Source organism: Eriocheir sinensis, unplaced genomic scaffold, assembly GCF_024679095.1.
Source record: "Eriocheir sinensis breed Jianghai 21 unplaced genomic scaffold, ASM2467909v1 Scaffold529, whole genome shotgun sequence".
Classification (NCBI taxonomy): domain Eukaryota; kingdom Metazoa; phylum Arthropoda; class Malacostraca; order Decapoda; family Varunidae; genus Eriocheir; species Eriocheir sinensis.
The window spans coordinates 281,914-301,895 of NW_026111864.1; the positions used below are offsets into that span (position 1 = coordinate 281,914).

Consider the following 19,982-nt stretch of genomic DNA (forward strand, 5'->3'; position numbering starts at 1 on the left):
GATGAAGACTAGGAGATGCCAAGAGGCTATCAAATTTAATAGTTCAAGAGGTCTTTTAGTAGCAGTACTTAAGTGCTAGAATACCAGAAATTAAGTTGTTCAAGAAATGGAAGAATTGGATACACTACAACTCTTGAATTAGAGAGTTGGAGGCCACAGGGATGAGCTTGGAAATACAGAAGAAGTTAGATAATTATTCACCAGTCAAGAAATGAAAGAATGAGCTATGATGCAACTCTTGAATTAGAGAGTTGGTGGCCACAGGGATGAGCTTGAGTTGAAGACCTTGAGCAGTAAGTATGGAAACACTCATAACAAAGGAAGGGAAGCAGCACCAGAGCTTGAAGGCACTCATTCAGAAGCTACAGGACATGTGGGACCGTATACTCTGGCAAGGCTTCCACAATGTTTCATCATGTAAGACTCTTACCTCTAACACTTTGACCGTCACGTTGTTGTCAGTCTTGATAAACCCTCGGCCGTCTTGGCTCTCTGTGCCTCGGTCCCACAGCCTGGCCACTCTTTGCTTCCTTGGCCTTGTCCTGCAGAGCCTCCAGGAGTGCCCCAAGCCTCTGGTCCAGTGCCGTCATCTCCTTGTTGTTGATCTTCAGCTGCCGGAAACACAGAGCCATTAGAGTTTAAGCCTGTATATTTAAAGTTGTGGTGACCACTGGTGGAAGCATGATATAAGAGTGGAGGAAAGAGACGTAGACTGTCAGTGTTGGCTGTGAAGAAAGTGATGTGACATCTTGGAGTACTCCCCCAGCACACAGGTACTCCAGTGGTGACTATAACCCACAGGCCACACCTTTCCCTGCAGGTGGAGTGGCCGGCTGCTGCTGTCCAGGACACTGCTGTGCTTACCCAGAGTGCTCCAGATAGTCCCTGGCCCCTTACTGAGAGTGTTTTGGTGCTCTGGGTTTGTACAGAAGTTGCCCTTACTTAAAAAAAAATCACCTTCATAAACAGATTGCCACACTCATACTTCTTATTTAATCTGAAACCTAAAAAAATACAACACACACACACACACAAACATACAAGATGAACAGGAGATGTAATAGCTTTGTATAATTAACTGGTGGACTGGACAGTGTATACATAGAATGGAGCTGGTTGTGACAGAGTGGAGGAGGAGACTGAGAGGACACAGTGAGAAGCTGAAAAGGGAACATGTCTCAAGGATAAAAAGAGGTACAGTTTAGTTTTTTACAGCAATGAAGGCACACAAGGGCAGCAAAACAGAAGCCAGGCCCAGCACTGCTCCAGCAAAGGCATGAGTGGCCACAGGGGAGATCAACTTCAGGAGGAGAGAAGGCCAAAGAAGGAGATCAGTCGGGTATTTAAAAGTGGTATTTTAGGTTCATGGTAGAGGAGAAGGGTTAAACTGCCACCAGGAATAACCCCACTTTGTTGTATAGAAAGTCTCATTAGTAAGGAAGCATAGATGAGTTTTCTGAGTGAAGACATATAGTGACTGGGTTTTGTTAAATTATGTTAGGTTAAATTCAGGATATCTTCAAACACATGATGGCCAGCACCCTATGGTATAAATCAACAAGGAATGACCTCACTTTGTTTTATAGAAAGTTGGTCTCTCTCTCTCTCTCTCTCTCTCTCTCTCATTCCCTTTCTTTCTTCCTATTACTTTTTCTTCCATTTTTCCGTCATTATTTTATTTTTATTTTTCTTCTCTTAATCGTTCCTGTCTTCCATGCTGCTCTCTCTCTCTCTCTCTCTCTCTCTCTCTCTCTCTCTCTCCCAGTCACCTGATGTACAGGAAGCCGTGCAGTGCTATGGTTATCGTTCATTGGCACAATTCAATGAGGCCTCAAAACAAACACTCATATGAACTTAAGAAGAAAACACCAGAAAGTGAGAAGTGAGCAGAAAAGAAATACTTCAGTGGAACCTTTACCCAATTGGTTCCTAAATGTTGTTCTTAAAGTGAACTGTTTGTAAAGTGAAGCCAACTTTCCCATGACACACAATGTGATACAAGCCTGACCCCAAATGAAGGCTTCTCTACCAGTGTCTGGGATTTTCTTGGCCAAATCCTCATGCCAATGTCTGGCTTGTCATAGCCTCAGAAACACTGCCACTGGCAAACTGCTTTCATCTTTTTTACAGCAAGGGAGGCAGCTCAAGGGTAATGAACAAAAACAACAACAACAAGCCCGCTAGACGCTGCTCCGACAAAAGAGAGGCCAAAAGAAGTACATCAATCTCGGGAGGAGAGGTGTCCTGGTACTCTCCTTGTGAAAGAGGCCAAGTCATGGCCAGCAGGGAATACAGACCAAGGAAAGCTGTTCAGGAGTTCACCAGAAAAGGGGATGAAAGAATGAAGATGCTGGTTAGCTCTTGCATAAGGGGTTTGGACAGCACAAGGATGAAAGAATGAAGATGCTGGTTAACTCTTGCATAAGGGATTTGGATGGCACAAGGATGAAAGAATGAAGATGCTGGTTAACTCATGCATAAGGGGTTTGGACAGTATAGGGATGAGCTTTTTTTTTTTTTTACAGCTAAGGAGACAGTTCAAGGGCATAAATAAAAAATAAAAAAGCCCACTACTCACTGCTCCCGAACAGAGGTCAAAGGAGTGTCCAAAACGAGAGGTCAATTTCGGGAGGAGAGGTGTCCTGATACCCTCCTCTTGAAAGAGTTCAAGTCGTAGGCAGGAGGAAATACAGATGAAGGAAGATTGTTCCAGAGTTTACCAGCGTAAGGGATGAAGGAGTGAAGATGCTGGTTGACTCTTGCATAAGGGGTTTGAACAGTATAGGGATGAGCATGAGTAGAAAGTCGTGTGCAGCGGGGCCGCGGGAAGGAGGGAGGCATGCAGTTAGCAAGTTCAGAAGAGCAGTCAGCATGAAAATATCGATAGAAGATAGAAAGAGAGGCAACATGGCGGCAGAATTTGAGAGGTAAAAGACTATCAGTATGAGGAGAGCTGATGAGACGAAGAGCCTTTGACTCCACTCTGTCAAGGAGAGCTGTGTGAGTGGATCCCCCTCACACATGAGATGCATACTCCATACGAGGGCGGACAAGGCCCCTGTAAATGGATAGCAACTGTGCGGGGGAGAAGAACTGGCGGAGACGGTACAGAACGCCCAGCCTCGAGGAAGCTGATTTAGTAAGAGATGAGATATGAAGTTTACAGTTGAGATTTTGAGTTAAGGATAGACCGAGGATGTTTAGTGTTGAGGAAGGTGATAGCTGAGTGTTGTCAAAGAATAGGGGATAGTTGTTTAGAAGATTGTGTCGAGTAGATGGGTGGAGAAACTGTGTTTTTGAGGCGTTGAAGGACACCAGGTTCTTCTTGCCCAAATCGGAAATAATAGTAAGGTCTGAGGCTAAGTGTTCTGTTGCCTCCAGCCTTGAATCGTTAAGCTCCTGTATGGTGGGTCTTCTATTAAAAGAAGTTGAGTAAAGCAGAGTGGAGTCATCGGTGTAAGAATGGATAGGACAGTTTGTTTTGGAAAGAAGATCATCAATGAACAACAGAAAGAGAGTGGGAGATAGGACAGAACCCTGTGGGACACCACTGTTAATAGGTTTAGGGGAAGAACAGTGACCGTCTACCACGGCAGAAATAAAATGGTCAGAAAGGAAGCTGGAGATGAAGGTACAGAGAGAAGGATAGAAACCATAGGAGGGTAGTTTGGAAAGTAAAGATTTGTGCCAGACCCTATCAAAAGCTTTTGATATGTCCAGCGCAATAGCAAAGGTTTCACCGAAACGGCTAAGAGAGAATGACCAAGAGTCAGTTAGGAAGGCAAGGAGATCACCAGTAGAACGCCCCTTGCGGAACCCATACTGGCGATCAGATAGAAGGTCAGAAGTGGAAAGGTGCTTTTGAATCTTCCGGTTAAGGATTGATTCAAAAGCTTTAGATAGACAAGAAAGTAAAGCTATAGGACGGTAGTTTGAGGGATTGGAACGGTTACCCTTCTTAGGTACAGGCTGTATGAAGGCATACTTCCAGCAGGAAGGAAAGGTAGATGTTGACAGGCAGAGGCGAAAGAGTTTGACCAGGCAGGGTGACAGCACGGAGGGACAGTTTTTAAGGACAATAGGAGGCACTCCATCAGGTCCATAAGCCTTCTGAGGATTGAGGCCAGAGAGGGCATAGAAAACATCATTTTGAAGAATCTTTATAACAGGCATAAAGGAGTCAGAGGGGGGATGAGTAGGAGGAATATGCCCAGAATCGTCCAGAGTGGAGTTTTTAGAAAAAGTCTGAGAGAAGAGTTTAGCCTTAGAGATAGATGAGACGCAGTGTTGCCGTCAGGACTGAGGAGTGGAGGGAAAGATGAAGAAGTGAAGTTGGAGGAGATGTTTTTGGCTAGATGCCAGAAGTCATGGGAAGAGTTAAAGAAAGTAAGGTTTTGGCATTTTCTATTAATGAAAGAGTTTTTGGTTAGTCGGAGAATAGATTTGGCATGATTCCGGGCAGAAATGTAAAGTTCATAATTAGCATTAGTTTGAAGGCTCTGGTACCTTTTGTGAGCTGCCTCTCTATCATTGACAACACGAGAACAAGCATGATTAAACCAAGGCTTTTTAGCATGAGGAGTAGAGAAAGAACGTGGAATGTATGCCTCCATTCCAGAGGCAATCACCTCTGTGATGCGCTGAGCACACACAGAGGGGTCTCTATCCTGGAAGCAATAATCATTCCACGGGAAATCGGAAAAGTACATCCTCAGGTCGTCCCACCAAGCTGAAGCAAAATGCCAGAAGCATCGCCTCTTCGGTGGGTCCAGAGGGTGTACAGGAGCGATAGGACAGGATGCAGAAATAAGATTGTAATCGGAGGAGCCCAACGGAGAGAACAGTTTCACAGAATCAGCAGAAGGGTTTGAGGTAAGGAAGAGGTCTAGAATGTTGGGCCTGTCTCCAAGACGGTCGGGAATACGTGTAGGGTGCTGGACCAACTGCTCTAGATCGTTGAGGATAGCAAAGTTGTAGGCTTGTTCACCAGGATGGTCAGTGAAAGAGGATGAAAGCCAAATTTGGTGGTGAACATTGAGATCTCCTAGGATGGAGATTTCAGCGAAAGGAGAGTGGGTCAAGATGTGCTCCACTTTAGAGTTCAAATAGTCAAAGAATTTTACAGTTAGTAGAGTTAGGTGAGAGGTAAACAGCACAGATGTATTTAGTAATAGAATGACAATGAAGTCTTAGCCAGATGGTGGAAAATTCAGAAGAGTCAAGGTTGTGGGCACGAGCAAGTGATGTCGTTGCGCACGTAGGCGCAACATCCAGCTATGGATTGAAATTTAGGATAGAGATAGTAGGAGGGAACAGAGTAGAGGATGCTGTCAGTCGCCTCAGAAACCTGTGTTTCGGTGAGGAAGAGAAGGTGAGGTTTAGAGGAGGAGAGATGGTGTTCCAGAGAATGAAAATTAGAGTGAAGACCGCGAATGTTGCAGAAATTGAGAAGAAAGAGGTTCAAGGAGTTATCAAGACACCTCTCGGGTCGGCAGCCAGAAGGGGAGTCCTCCCTGGGGGAATTTGTGGTCCCCCCCCCAAGGCAGGGACCCTGAGGCATGATGTAGGTGTGCCACTTTGAAATTTGAAGTTTGGGAAAAGGTGTATATGTTGTGTGAATGTAGTGTGGTGTGGATAGAGAGAGGATCTGTCTTTAGAGAGCATGCTGAACTACTCTCCGGTGTTGGTGAGACAATAGGGAAACGGTTAGTGAGGACATGGGAAGGATCTTTGGAGGGCTTCAGCTCCCTTCTCACCTCCCATATATACCTCACCGGGAGTGGCTTGCACCCGTTCGGTAGGTGTCTTCCTACCTACTCCAGCTAGAGTATAAAGTGATGTGCAGCAAGGGAGGAAGGAGGAGAGAAGTAAAGGATAGGAAGTAGGAGTAAAAATAAAGGGAGAGAAGTCACGGCGGCTTACTGACAGAATCAAAAGATAAAAAGCACAAATGTGGGCGTTCACAGATTCCTGAGGCTGTTACCGTTTAGCTTGTTCCTGAACCCAGGCCGAGAGAGAAAACTGGTGCACTGTTCATTATGTTTGTGATCCAATTTGTTCAAAAAGACTGTTCAATGCCCAAGGTTTGTCTGTAAGTACAGTAACACCTTGGTTTTCAAGTGCCCTACACATAAGTGTTTTGATTTACTAGCAAAAATAGATCACAAACAATGGCTTGCTTTAGGAGTGGTGACCTGGTTTAGGAGCATCCTGTTTGTACGAGTGGAGGACACGTTCCTTTTGTTCACCGCAGGACCAGAGCGGAAAACAATGGGAGCGGGGTCTCAGTCCACATTGTACGCTCACAGAGGCGGCACCTGCATGCTCAGGCCTGCTCACGTTTGTGCTCCAGTGTGTGATCTTTGGGTTTTCAGCAGAACAGTCTGCGTTTGTTTTGATTTAAGAGTCAAACTCTGGAAGGAATTAAGCTCGTACACCAAGGCATGGCTGTACCAAATTCAGTCTGGGAGGTGGTGGCTGGGTGGACAGTGTGTGGGCACAGTGTGCTGGATGACCTGGGATCAAGCCCCCCCCAAGTATGTGACTCAACTTTGGAGTCTCAGAGATGAGATACTGACACACATCAGAAGTTTAGAGGCCCTAGGCGTGTCAGGCAAGCAGTGTAAAATCTTCCTAACTCCCATCATCCTGTCCCATCTGCCCAATGAGATTCGTCTGGAGTGGGCTCGCAAGGGTGCTGGACATGAGAGTGACCTCGACTGGCTTCTGACGTTTCTACGGCAAGAAATTGAGAGCATCGAGAAGTCAGAGGCCTTCAAGGACGTCACCGCGGGTAAGAGGGAGAGTCTGTCTTCCCCTGAAGAGAAGAAGAATTGGCAGACGCGGGAGCCTAAAGGAAAGGTATCATCCGCGGCTGCATTACACACATCTTCGGAAGGTGAGAAGCTCCTTTGTGGATTTTGCAACAAGAAACATGCTTCCGAGAGATGCTTTGAGACCCAGAGACTTAGTGGAAAAGAACGCGTTGAAAGAATTAAAACTGCTGGAATGTGTTTCAAATGCTTAGGCAAAGGACACATTGCTAGAGGGTGCTCAGCCAAGTGTCAGAAATGTAGAGGCTATCACCACCATCTCATTTGTGGTGTCAAGATAGATACTAGTAAAAGTGAACCTGTAAGAAATGAGTCAGTAAAAGCAACTCAAGAACTAGCTGCTGATCATAGTAATGGAGAAGCAAGTAAGAGTCAGGCTACTAATTTTGCTGGAATTTCCTTGTCTAATATATCAGTTAATAAGGAGACATGTACTATACTGCAGACTGCTCAGGTGAGAGTTGCAGGAGCAAATGGTGTTCTTCATAGGGCCAAGTTGTTGTTTGATAGTGGCTCCAGTAGGACATATGTCAGTAGTAGACTTGTTAAGAAATGCAAACCCACATGGAACTCCAGCAAACCCATTTCTTATTCAGTATTTGGGGGTAATAATTCCTCTAATATAAAGCAGTGCAACCTGTTTGATCTGAAGGTTCTTGATTGCAGTGATGCACCACACAAGTTAACAGCTGTAGAGATTCCAGTGATATGTCAACCCTTAGTGAGAACCACTGTGCCTGTAGGTATACTATGCAAATTTCCTGTGCCTCTTGCAGATGACTATCAGAGTGATTCCTATATGGATATAGATATACTAGTGGGTCAGGATGCTTACTGGAAATACATAATGTCTAATGAGTCTGTGCAAGTGGGAGGCATAGTGGCCCAAAGATCATTGTTTGGCTGGGTACTGTCAGGGGCTTGGAATGCTGACACTAGTTCTAAGGTACCAGCAACCTCTCCACAGATGTTATGTATTTCTAAAGTGTCTGAATATGATGTAAGCAAGTTTTGGGACTTAAGACTATAGGGATACAGTCCAAGGAATCAGATCATAAGTTTGAGTCAGATGCTGCGTTGCAAGAGTTTTCACAGAATGTTTCATATGCTAAAAGCAGATATGAAGTGTCATTACCTTGGAAAAGTGACTCCTTGAAAAGTGCCCTACTCAACAATGAGAAACTTGCTATGAAGAGACTAGACAAGTTACATGCCAAACTAGATAAAGATGTTGAGTTGAAAACTGCATATTACAAGGTTTTTGAGGACTATGTGCAAGAAGGTATTGCTGAGGAAATTCCTAGTAATGGGATAGTATGTGAGAATCCTTCCTTTTATATGCCTCACTGCCCTGTGGTTAAAGAAACTAGTAACAGTACCAAGGTGAGACCTGTCTTTGATGCCTCAGCCAGTGTGTATAATGGAATTTCACTAAATGATTGTCTCTTGAAGGGTCCTTCACTCAACCCAGATTTAGTAGATGTGATGATCAGGTTTAGAAGATGGCCTATTGCTCTTACTGCTGATGTTACCAAGGCCTTTCTACAGTTGTGTGTGAAAAGACGAGACAGAGATGTACACCGTTTCATGTTGAGAAATGAGGATGAGATTAAGTACATGAGATTCCTGCGGGTTCCCTTTGGAAACACTGCCAGCCCATTTCTACTGAATGCCACAATAAAACATCATTTAGAGAAGTATCCAAGTACTGAAGTAATACAAGAACTGAAAGAGGATATGTATGTAGATAACTGGCTGAGTGGTGCTGACAGTGTGGAGGAAGCTGCCTGCAAATTTAGAGAGGCTTGTGAGGTTTTGGCACATGCTGGCATGCCTCTGACTAAGTGGGTTTCAAACAGTAAATTAGTAACTTCCATGTTTAAGGATAAAGTTGATCAAGTACATGGAGAAGAAGGTACTAAAGTGTTAGGCCTACAGTGGTGTAACACTTCTGATGAGTTTTCTTTTGAAGGATTAGAATTGAACACCCAGACTGAGCTGACATATACCAAAAGAAGCATGCTGAGCTTGATTGCCAAGATCTTTGACCCTCTAGGTCTTATCAATCCCTTTGTGATGTTTGGCAAAATACTTTTTCAAGATATTTGGAGGCTGGGTCTTCAGTGGGATGATAAATTGCTTCAGGATGTGAAGCATAAATTTGAAAGATGGGTCCTGAGTGCAGCATCTCTCAGGGATGAGAGATGGACAGATGTTATTTTCCTTTTCTTAAGTGGAATAGCCTTACTGATGTAGAGCTTCATGCCTTTGGAGATGCTTTAGAGAAAGGTTACGGTGCCTGTGTATATATCTGTACCTGCTTACCAGATGGTGCCTACAGGGTTGCATTAGTCACTTCAAAGTCTAGAGTGGCACCTATTAAGACCATAACTCTGCCCAGATTGGAGCTGATGGGGGCTTTATTGTGTGCTAGATTAGTAAGCTTTGTGAAGCATGCCCTTCATCTAAACATGAATGCCAAGGTATTTTGCTGGACTGATTCACAGATAACTCTAGCTTGGATCAAGGGTGACCCTCTGAAGTGGAAAATGTTTGTTGCAAACAGAGTCACAGAAATTCAAAGCTTAACTCCACTAAGTTCTTGGCATCACTGCCCTGGACATGAGAATCCAGCTGATTTAGTTTCTAGAGGTGTCTTAGGTGATCAGATTGTATCAAGTAAATTGTGGATGTGTGGACCATCTTGGCTAGCTGAACCTCTTAGTATCAGTATAAAGGAAACAGAATCAATTTGTACAAATGAGGAGTACAAGACTACTGAGGCTCTAGCATGTGTAACTGTTCACCCTACTCCACCTGTGTTTGAGTTTGAGAGGTGGGGTGACTTTAGTAAAGCTCAGCGTGTTGTTGCTTGGGTGTTGAGGTATACACTTAATTGTATAACACCTGATAATAAGATTTCTGGTCCACTTTCAGCCAAGGAGTTGGATGATGCTAAGGTTAAGATGTTTTATCATGTACAGAGAGATATGTTTCCTCATGAGATTAAGGCTCTGCTAAGTGACAAGCCTCTTCCTAAGGGGTCAAAGTTGATTAATCTAGATCCCTTTCTAGATGATAAAGGTTTATTGAGAATCAGAGGTAGACTGGAAAATGTTGAATTGAGCTTTGACTGTAAACATCCAATAATAATTCCAAAATGTCACCTAGCAAAGCTACTGGTCAAGTTTCACCATCTTTTTCTCAAACATGCAGGTGTTTCTACCATTGTATCTACCTTGAGAGAAAGTTTCTGGATTATAGGAATCAGAAGAATTGCTAAGACTGTGATCAAGGAATGTGTAAGATGCCAGAGACATGACTCCAGAGTTTGTAGCCAGCCAGTAGCCCCACTACCAGAACTGAGAGTTAAGGCTGCTCCACCATTTACAGTGAATGGCCTGGATTTTGCTGGCCCTCTATTTTGCTCTGATTTCCCTTCTAAGAAATTTTACATTTTACTGTTCACCTGTGCTGTTGTCAGAGCTATACATTTAGAGCTCACTGACTCTATGAGTGTTGAGGATTGCATGCTTGCCCTACGCAGATTCATTGCACGGAGAGGGCTACCTTCAGTGATGTACTCAGATAATGCCAATTCTTTTGTTGCTTGCAGTGGGCAAATACAGAAGGTTTATGGTCACATATCTCCACACTGGAAGCTTATAGTCCCCCATTCTCCATGGTGGGGAGGATGGTGGGAACGTTTGATAAGAACTGTGAAGTCTGCCATGAGGAAAACTTTAAGTGTTAAGTATATATCCAGAAGTGAACTAGAGACTGTACTACATGAAATAAAAGCATGTGTAAACTCAAGACCTCTCACTTGTGTTGGGGATGAACCTAATAGTTCTCTGCCTTTATCTCCCTCACATTTCCTCATTGGCAGAAATGCCAGTACTCACTCTGAGTTCGACCCTAAACCTTCCTGTATTTCCCCTCAAGATCTGAGGAATAGAGAACATTTGAGAAACCAGAATTTAGACAAATTTTGGAAGAGATGGAGCTCAGATTATATTTCCAATTTGCCCCCAGTTGTTAAGGGTTTCACTTCAAAATGCAGTATTAAAAAAGGTGACTTAGTCCTGGTGAAGGAGGACAACATTCCAAGGCTACAATGGCCCCTGGGTTTGGTTGTAGATATTTTCCCTGGTCAGGATGGTGTTCTCAGAAGTGTAAATGTGAAGACTTCCAGAGGAGTACTAAATAGGGCAGTTCAGAAGCTACATAACTTGGAAGTATCTAGCCATGAGTATACTGATGTTAATGAGACTGTCCAAGATTTACCTGAAGTTGATGCAGCTGTCCAGGAGTCCTCAGATTCTAGTCCACTTCCTGAGACAGCTGCTGAAACTCGTACTCGCTCTGGTAGGTCTGTTAAAGTTCCTAGAAAACTTGACTTGTAACTTCAGTTGAAGTTCAAGTTGACGGACTAGTTTCTGAGGCTGTGAATTGTATTTCGTAAGTGATATGTATGAATAATTTAAGGTTGATGCTTTATACTCAGGAATACAGTTGTCATATGTAATAGGAGTGCTAGACTCCTATGGTGGGGAGAATGTTGAAGTTAGTGAAGAAGTTATTTAAGTTTCCCATGAAAGTACAGTTTCTTTAATTACTCCTCCACATATTTTTATAAATCCAGAAGTTGAAGCTGAAATTACTGAGTCCATTATTTTCCTTTATTATAATTCATTTCATTTAGTTTCTGTAAATCAAGTTTTGTATTCTTAGTTGAACTGAGATAGGTATATATTTGCCTTTCTCGAGTTTTGTCTGTACAAGTTCCTGTCGTTGAAAATAAACACGATTCAGCAAGAAGAGCGAGACCAAGCCGCCACCAGCCCTTTCTCTACCCTCCGTTCACCTCCAGATCTTAGCCACGGTGTTGATAATTCCAACAAAGAGAAAGGGCATTGCAAGGAAGAAGGGTGGTAGGGTCTTTGAGACAAATCATGAATGGCAGAAGTGTGAGCATGGAGGTAAAGAGGGATTTGAGAAATACAATAATAGTACCAACCCTCACATATGCAAGTGAAATGAGGGCCCGGAATGAAAGTCAGAGGTCTAGAGTGCAGGCAGTGGAAATGAGTTATTTGAGGAGTGCCTGTGGTGTGAGTAGAATGGATGGAATGAGTAATGAAAGTGTGTACGAGAGTTTTGGAATGTCATGGGGGTGAAGGGAAGAAGTGTGGAGTGGTGGAAGAAGTGAAGCGACAGACTTTAAAGTGGTTTGGCCACATGGAGCGAATGGAGGAAAGTAAGATGACCAGAAGTGTGTATGTGAGTGAGATAGAGGGAGGGAATGCCAGAGGACGACCTCCAGAGAAATGGAGGGATAGGGTGCAGGCGTACGTTAGGGAGAGGGGGGAAAGATCTTTGAGAAACTTTGAGCAGGCAAGGAGGGAGTGTCTGGATAGAGAAAGAAGGAAACTCTGTAATGTGTGATGACTCTCATACTGGAGTGTCCGTGGGTTGTGTAAGGTTGTGTGTGGCGTCACTGGCACACTACAACGCAGCAGTGACTGGCAACAAAACACCAACAACCAAATATTACAAAAAATACCACACAAATGACAGGACTCCCATGAGCTGCACACTGTTCAATGACTGACAAAGACACCCACCTGTGTGCTGGATGATGGAGGCGTGGTTGGGGGAGTTGCTGCGCTCACCCTTGTCAAAGTTCTTCAGCTCCAAGTGGCCGTGATGGATCCACAGGTCTGGAGGCTGGATGCCAGGCTTGTTGCTCTCACTGCAGCTGCCGCCAACACTGCAAGGAAGTGATGCATCTTACTAGCTGCTAAATACTACTGAGTGCTGCTGCTGTACCTCGCAGGGCTGTCCAGAGGGAGATGGAAGGGCACATGAAATCTTCAAAACAGGATGGATGTTAAAGGCATGAGGTTTGAGTTCAACAAAGCATATTTGAATTCATTTAAAGAAATAGCTCCCAGCCAGCACACTGCAAGCAATCACAAGTTAGAAACACGTGTTAGCTGCTCCACCAAGAGACACAGATATCACAAACAGAGGTCACTTGTTACCCTGCAACTATGTATAGCACAAAATGAAAGTCCATCTTGAACATTTCCTAAGAAGAAGTTTACCTTTCTTTTTCTTTCTCTAATCTTGGCAAACTTAAGTCTTTGTGGACTATGCCCTGCAGCCTTGTTCTCCATATTACAAAGTGAATAAAAAGTTCCTGCAGTCAGTGTAAAGGATTGCTGAAATGAGTCATGGGATGAAACACACCAACAAGAAACTGTCCTGCCACCTTACACAATGCTTGGCCTGGGCTCCGCCTTGACCCGCGGCAGTACAGTGTGGTGGCCAAGAAGGCCCCCAGCTGGTCATGGCTCCTGCCACGCCAGCGATCACCAGCACAATCAGGCCTCTTGCTCCACCCACCAGCCAGGGGGCTCACCGATGCTCTTGTCAACAGCTGGAACACAGGAGCAGATGTATAATATTTTTAACATTGGCTTAATCAATCAGTCAATCAATGGGGCCTCTGCCAGCCTGCCTCACCCAAACTATGACACCATTCTTGGGGGTTCCTCTGTGCAGGTCCCCATGCAGGCACCTTCCCCATACCATGTACCTCCCAGCAGGATCCATCAACCTGCTCTAACCCAACTTTCTGGGCACACTCTTTACTAAGGATTGTGTCTTACATAAACAACCTGGTAATCAGGGTTTACCCACATGCCCACAGAGCCAGAGGTGGCATTCACAGAGCATGCAGGTAATGGGCCTCAAGTCAGCCTCAGGGAGGGAGTGCTCCATGATGAGGGACAGTATGGTGGGACACAACATGTGCATAACTGGGAGAACAGTGACTGATGCACCACAGCAATGACGGCTCCCTAAGACTAACACTTCCTTACCTGGAAGAGTCGTGAAGCTTTCCACGGAGGAGAATGGACCAAAACCTTTGACACTGTGAGTGTGCATCTTGTGTAAATACTTCCTTGAAGGCGTCAGTCCATGGACGGTAAGGGTGAACCAGTCCCCCGTCACTTCCCCCATCACCCAGTCACTGACAGTTTGGTCCGTGGTGAGGAATATCACGTAGCCTGGAACAAACAAAATTACTCCCTCAATAATCTTTTTTTAACCGTGTACCAGTGACAGGCAAAATTTGTGGCTTTACCGTGTAGCAGCGACGGGCCTAATTTTTGCTATGATATAAGCCCCCAAAATAGATGATGCATAAACTGATCACAAATGCATTGATATATATTATAAAAAGGTTTGCCTGAGTGATGATTTTCTCTCTCTCTCTCTCTCTTTTTTTTACGTCGCGGCCTATTGCGCCGGTAGGCTTCTTCCTGGTGGGTCCTGATGGTCGGCCCAAGGCAGTGCTTAGAGTGGCCTTTCAGAAACATGATCCCTGCAGCTACTGGGTTAAGTGCTGCCCATAGCTCCAGTAGGCTCTTTGGAGGGGCCTCTTGGATGACCCCAGCCCGGTAGTGGCTCAGGCAAATTGTATTTATAGTGGCTGACAGGATGTATGGTTCTTGCTTCCTGCCTGGCCCACGCTGCCCACCACCATGACCTAAGTCACTGTTTATTTACTATATATCCAGGTCTTTTCCACGTCAGTGAAGGTGTGTTCCCTTAACTATGTAGTCTAGTACATCACTGTGGTTTGGCACACTGACTCTTTTTTATTTCTATAATTTGAAGATGCCATCCTGGTAACCCATCAGCTCACCTGTGATCCTCCCGTTGTTCCGCTGCAGCGGCTGCCGAGTGAAGGTGGTGGTGGACGGCTGCCGGGTGAAGGTGGTGGTGGATGGCTGCCGGGTGAAGGTGGTGGTGGATGGCTGGCCAGGGAGGGCTAGGACGGCCGGGCCACCAGCAGGGTGTTGGAGGCCACCAGGCTATAGGGGGACTCACACCAAACCTGATGGGGAAAAGTGTGTGGGAAAAAGTGTGATTTTGGCACACCAAAACTTCAAAGTTCCCCCATCATGCATTTTATATATATAATATATATATATATATATATATATATATATATATATATATATATATATATATATATATATATATATATATATATATATATATATATATATATATATATATATATATATATATATATATATATATATATATATATATATATATATATATATATATATATATATATATATATATATATATATATATATATATATATATATATATATATATATATATATCCTGGTGAGTGATTCAAAAGTTTCCATAGGTTACTTTAAGTTTAAGTTTAGGCCTGTAAGTCTGAGCACAGTCAAGGATCCAGATACATACTTGTTCAGTACTTGTTTGTAGTTGGTACAGGAGCAGGTTTAGGACAGATAGAGTTGCCTGAAGTTGCCATTTTCATGACAAAATATTATATTATTACCATACAGAAGAATATCTACTTTTATTCTGTTACGGTTTGGTTGCAAACCTTGGTTGCTATTATGATACATTGCCAGCCAAGTTAGTAAAGACTAAAGGAGGCTGATTTTTTACCTAGTAAAAAACATGTCAAGTTGGCAACATTAGCGCAGGAGGATATAATAACGTAGGAATCTTTTTTTTTATACTTTGAAGAGAATAAATGAATCATTGCACATGAATAGGTTGTTTTACTTTATCATCTTTGGAGCACATCATTTAACCTATGGAATACTTTTACTCAGAAAAAATACAAATAAAGTCAATGATTTAATCATTTGATAAAATCAATTTGATTAAATCATTGCCAACCCTGCTGTGCTGTTTCTAATACCATTATGTAAGGTTCATTTTTAAGTATTTGCAAAAGGTCAATGAAAAAATCAATATCTCAAACACTAATAATAGCTCACCCTATGAGTCATAATTTCTCTGTGCCTCATCACAGCAAGGATTCAGCTGTGCAGGATTTCCTTGAGAAGTGTTGCAGGACTGAGTGAATATTTACTGAAAGAAGAACGAAGGCTTCCAGCACTGTGGTCTCACCCTGATGGTCTTCACAGCAAACTCACACACTGTTGATGGCTTGAGGCTGTCAATGAGGCAGGTCACATCCGTGGCGTTGACGTAGCGGCTGGAGGATGAGGACGAGAAGGTGGTGCAGCTGTTGTACTGCAGGAGTCAAAGGTCAGTATTAACAGGAGTCAGGTACAAGGACGGAGGGAAAACATAAGAAAGGTCACTGGATGAAGGACTGGCTTGTGAAATGAGACATGAATGACAGGAGGATAGGAAGGGTGTGAGGGAGTGCTTGCAGGAAAAAGAGGATGTGTAAGTGAAGGATAAGGATGTATGAGGGAGGATATGAGGTGTATAAGGGACTGTTTGCAGGAAAAAGAGGATGCATGAGTTATGGATAAGGATGTGTGAGGTGAACGTGAGGTGAATAAGGGAGTTTGCTGGGACGAGAGTATGAGTAAGTAATGGATAAGGATATAGAGAGGAAGATATGAGGTGAATGAGGGCTGTTTGTAGGAGGGAGAAGGATGCAAGTTACGAATAAGGATGTGGAGAGGTGGATATGAGGTGAATAAGGGAGTGTGTGCAGGGAAACAAGAATGTGTAAGTGGTGAATAAGTTCCTTGACAAATGACTAACTTTTCCGCTGCTGTGTTGATGCAAGTGGCAAGTCTGTGACACAGTGCACAAAGAACATGAGATAAAACATATATTTTCCAGCTGATGACTGCCTCCCTGAAGCAGCCCAGCAACACTACCCAAAACTGACCTCTTTTGACCTCCCATTCTTCATGCTTGTGTTTGGAACGGCATCTAGTGGCCTTTTAATTGTTGTTTAATTTGTTTACCTTGAGTTGCCTCCCTTGAAAAAAAAAAAAAATAATAATAATAAAAAAAATAAATAAATAAATCACCTGGTTCTGGCTCAGCATGGTGTCCGCCCACTGCAGCACCACGGTGAAGGGCGTCAGCACCACGGCCTTCACCCACACCGCCGGGTCCAGCGTGGGTGCCACCACCTCCTCCTCCTCTGGCTGGGTGCGGACTTGCTGGTACACCGGTTGCCCGTCACCCACGTTGTTGAAGGCTCGCAGGCTTATCACAAACTCCATGTTGGGTTCTGAGGAGACGGAGAACTTGTTATGGACCTAATCGTAACAATACAACAATTTTTTCACGACCCTTAACCCGTCCGCTGCGATTGGCACGGATTTTGCCTTCACTGGTAGCCTGGTAACATAGTCCCAGGTCTTTCTCTCGCTGTCTGTGGTGGATAGTGGAGTGTTTCCCATGTGGTATTGGTGTGCTGGATATCCCCTCCCAAGGTGCAGGACTACACTTTTCTTCACTGAACTGTAGCCACGGACACTTTTTGTTCCATTCCTGTAGCTTGGCGAGGTCTGCTGCTAGGAAATCCGCAGTCAAGGGGTTAAACTGGGCAGAACAGATAACAAATAAGATAGACTAACAGACAACAGGTAGAAAGACAGATAACAGGCCACGGATAACCAATGAATAACCTGACTAACATTATGACCACCCAGGAAATATCTGAGAGTTCAGGGCAGACAGAGGAATGAGCCTGAACGATGATGAGTCTGAAAATGGCAACTTAGAATACCACCTCCTTTCCCTCAATAATTGCTCTCATGGTCCAGGGTCTTCACAATATGGAGAGCTAACTTTATGATGGTGTGTAAATACTTTTCTGTGTGTGTGTGTGTGTGTGTGTGTGTGTGTGTGTGTGTGTGTGTGTGTGAAATGTTAACAGACTCAATAAATGTTTAACTATGATCTACTTAACAAGATCTCTACCTTCACTTTACTTTGCTTAAATGAAAACTTGTTATGGACTCCATCATTTTTTTTTGGAGGGGTGAATGTAATGTTAACTCCAGACTCAATAAATGGTTAACTATGATATCATTTAACCCATTGATTGTGGATTTCCTACCAGAAGACCTCACCAAGCTATAGAAATGGATCAAAATGTTTCTACTAAAATTCAGTGAAGAAAAATGTAAAGTCCTGCACCTTGGGAGGGGATATCCAGCACACCAATACCACATGGGAAACACTCCACTGTCCACCAGAGAGGCAGAGAAAGGTTACCAGACTAACAGTGAGGGCAAATCCGTGCCAATCGCATTTGACAGGCTAACAAAATCTTTACCTTCTCTTGGCTCAACACAAATGCAGAAGTGGCTAATTCAAAATCCCTGTCTTGTGGAGAATCACACTGCAGGTCTGCATACTACTGGGCCAGAAAATGGAGAATTAGTCACAAATGATCATCTTACCCACCCAGCTTATCAATGATGTAACCGTGCTGCTTGCTGTCCACGATCTTGGAGTAGATGTCCGCCACGCCTCAGTCCCAGGCAATGGTGTAGCCGCACAGCAGCACATTGTGCTGTGCGGGGGGCTGCCAACACACCCTGACGTGGTCAGTCAGCGCCACGGCTGTAATGGACCACAAGACACTACAGATAACACAGTGACTCCACCATCATGATCTGTATGTAGGTTTTATCATGGCTTCCAAACATGAATATTTTGTACCATGAAAACAAAATTATACGAATGTATTGTACCTGTAAGTTATCCTCAATTCTATGCACAACACATATATTAGGTTTATACTGTTTGTTGGGAATTAAGAATGTAAGTGATGGATAAGGAGGTAGGAGGTAGGAGGGACAATTTGAAGGGGACAGAGGATGTAAATCACAACACTGAGGGAAACACTCACCCTTCAGACCAACTGGCTTGTCTGGGACCCTGTTTTCATGGAGGTCATTGGTGAGGTCCCCGCCAGGGTGGACTAAGTGTATGGGCAGTGCCGTTGACCGTGAGTGCTGCAAGATGGAAATGGAAAATGAAAATGAGGAGCTGTTAGCATATTCTCAACATGGAAAAATTCCACTTACATTAAAATTTACTCTGTTGAAATGAAATGGGAAAAGTATATTTGTCCCCTTGACTGTGCATTTCCTAGCAGAAGACCTCATCAAGCTACAGGAGTGGAACAAAAAGTGGCTGCTACAATTCAATGAAGAAAATGTAGTCCTGCACCTTGGGAGAGGATATCCAGCACACCAATACCACATGGGAAACACTCCACTATCCACCACAGAGACAGAGAAAGACATGAAACTATATATATGATACTAGGCTAACAGTGAAATCCAAACCCGTGCCAACCGCAGCGGACGGGTTAACCCAAACTACCTGCCCCGTCCACGGACCCCCATAGGGCACGGAGGGTAGACGACCGGGGCTTACATGTCAACGCCTACACGCCCCGCCACGGCACCGCTACAAGGCCGGGAGCATGAGGATAACAAGGGGGGCACGTGGATAGCAGGGATAACAAGGGGAATCACGGAGCACAGCGTCCCTTCCCCTCTCCCCAGCGCGAGGTAAACAAACACTGAACAGCTGATGGCTGGGACTATTGTACAACGGTGCCAGATTGTCGTACTCAGTTTCTCATGTTTCCCAATTTCCATCCCCAAAACTGTTTCCTGGGCCACAATAACGATATTTATTTGTAGTTATTGTTGAAATGGTTTATTATTCATGTTTCCTGGTGATATTTATGCGGGAGAAGCTGGTAAATGTAATGCTCCGAGTACGACAATCTGGAAACGATGCTGGGATAACTTGCCTTCATCATCTCGCCCTCGTGCATGTACCGGTTTTCGACGCTTAGCCATTGCCAAAACACATCAGGAATCAACGGTTTTAGTGATAACTATATCTGAGTCTCGTTATTGGGCGCCAGAGACAGGTTTTGGGTGGGAGATCGGCAAATATAACAGGCTGACTGTACCGAGCTGGCAACTTCACGCCCGTGTGACTCGCCAGCGATACGAAATTGTCGTACTTGGAACATTGTACTTACCTTATAATATTATAGTTGTCTATCTATGATGTGTAAATTTATCTATTATTCATTTGTATTCGTCTAGTTGCTAAACTCGTGTGCTCCAGTTAAACTGTTAATTGACTCTCCTTGCTGACATCATCCCGGTAAATATAAGTGCTGCATTCCACTCACACAATTTTTCAGGCGCCTTCCTCACCACAAAACTGTTCTTGTTTCCTCTAATGACTGACTCACTGACTGACTGATTAACTGACTGACTGACTGGTTGACTAATTGACTGACTGACTAACTGACTGACT

At 44.0% G+C, this 19,982-nt stretch overlaps 1 protein-coding gene across 6 annotated transcripts; it reads right to left on the reverse strand.

The window, feature by feature from the left end:
• Positions 1-435: 435 nt before the first annotated feature.
• LOC126992949 (neogenin-like) lies at positions 436-19,225 on the reverse strand. Of its 6 annotated transcripts, XR_007747183.1 has the most exons (7): positions 16,706-16,754; positions 15,686-15,944; positions 14,554-14,722; positions 13,724-13,912; positions 13,116-13,278; positions 12,461-12,606; positions 436-611 (listed from the first exon to the last, which is right to left on the reverse strand). XR_007747183.1 is itself a non-coding variant. In XM_050851780.1 (5 exons), the coding sequence occupies exons 2-5, from the start codon at positions 15,713-15,715 to the stop codon at positions 13,223-13,225; spliced, it is 444 nt and encodes a 147-aa protein (XP_050707737.1). In that variant the 5' UTR covers positions 15,716-15,944; positions 16,706-16,754; the 3' UTR covers positions 12,625-13,222. The 6 variants fall into 6 exon arrangements, 3 of the variants coding, with proteins under 3 accessions (XP_050707737.1, XP_050707736.1, XP_050707738.1); XR_007747184.1 differs by lacking the exons at positions 436-611; positions 12,461-12,606; positions 13,116-13,278; positions 13,724-13,912 and adding exons at positions 18,096-18,254; positions 18,544-18,649; positions 19,077-19,225 and having other exon boundaries at positions 14,554-14,745; positions 16,706-16,911; XM_050851780.1 differs by lacking the exons at positions 436-611; positions 12,461-12,606 and having other exon boundaries at positions 12,625-13,278.
• Between the last annotated feature and the right edge of the window lie 757 nt (positions 19,226-19,982).

Coding starts and splice junctions, on each gene's coding strand:
- LOC126992949 (XM_050851779.1), bottom strand. CDS start 15,715: ATGAGGCACAGAGAAATTATGACTCATAGG. Junction 14,723..15,685: donor GAGAAATTATGACTCATAGG/GTGAGCTATTAT, acceptor GTCCCCCTATAG/CCTGGTGGCCTCCAACACCC. Junction 13,913..14,553: donor GAACAACGGGAGGATCACAG/GTGAGCTGATGG, acceptor TGTTTGTTCCAG/GCTACGTGATATTCCTCACC.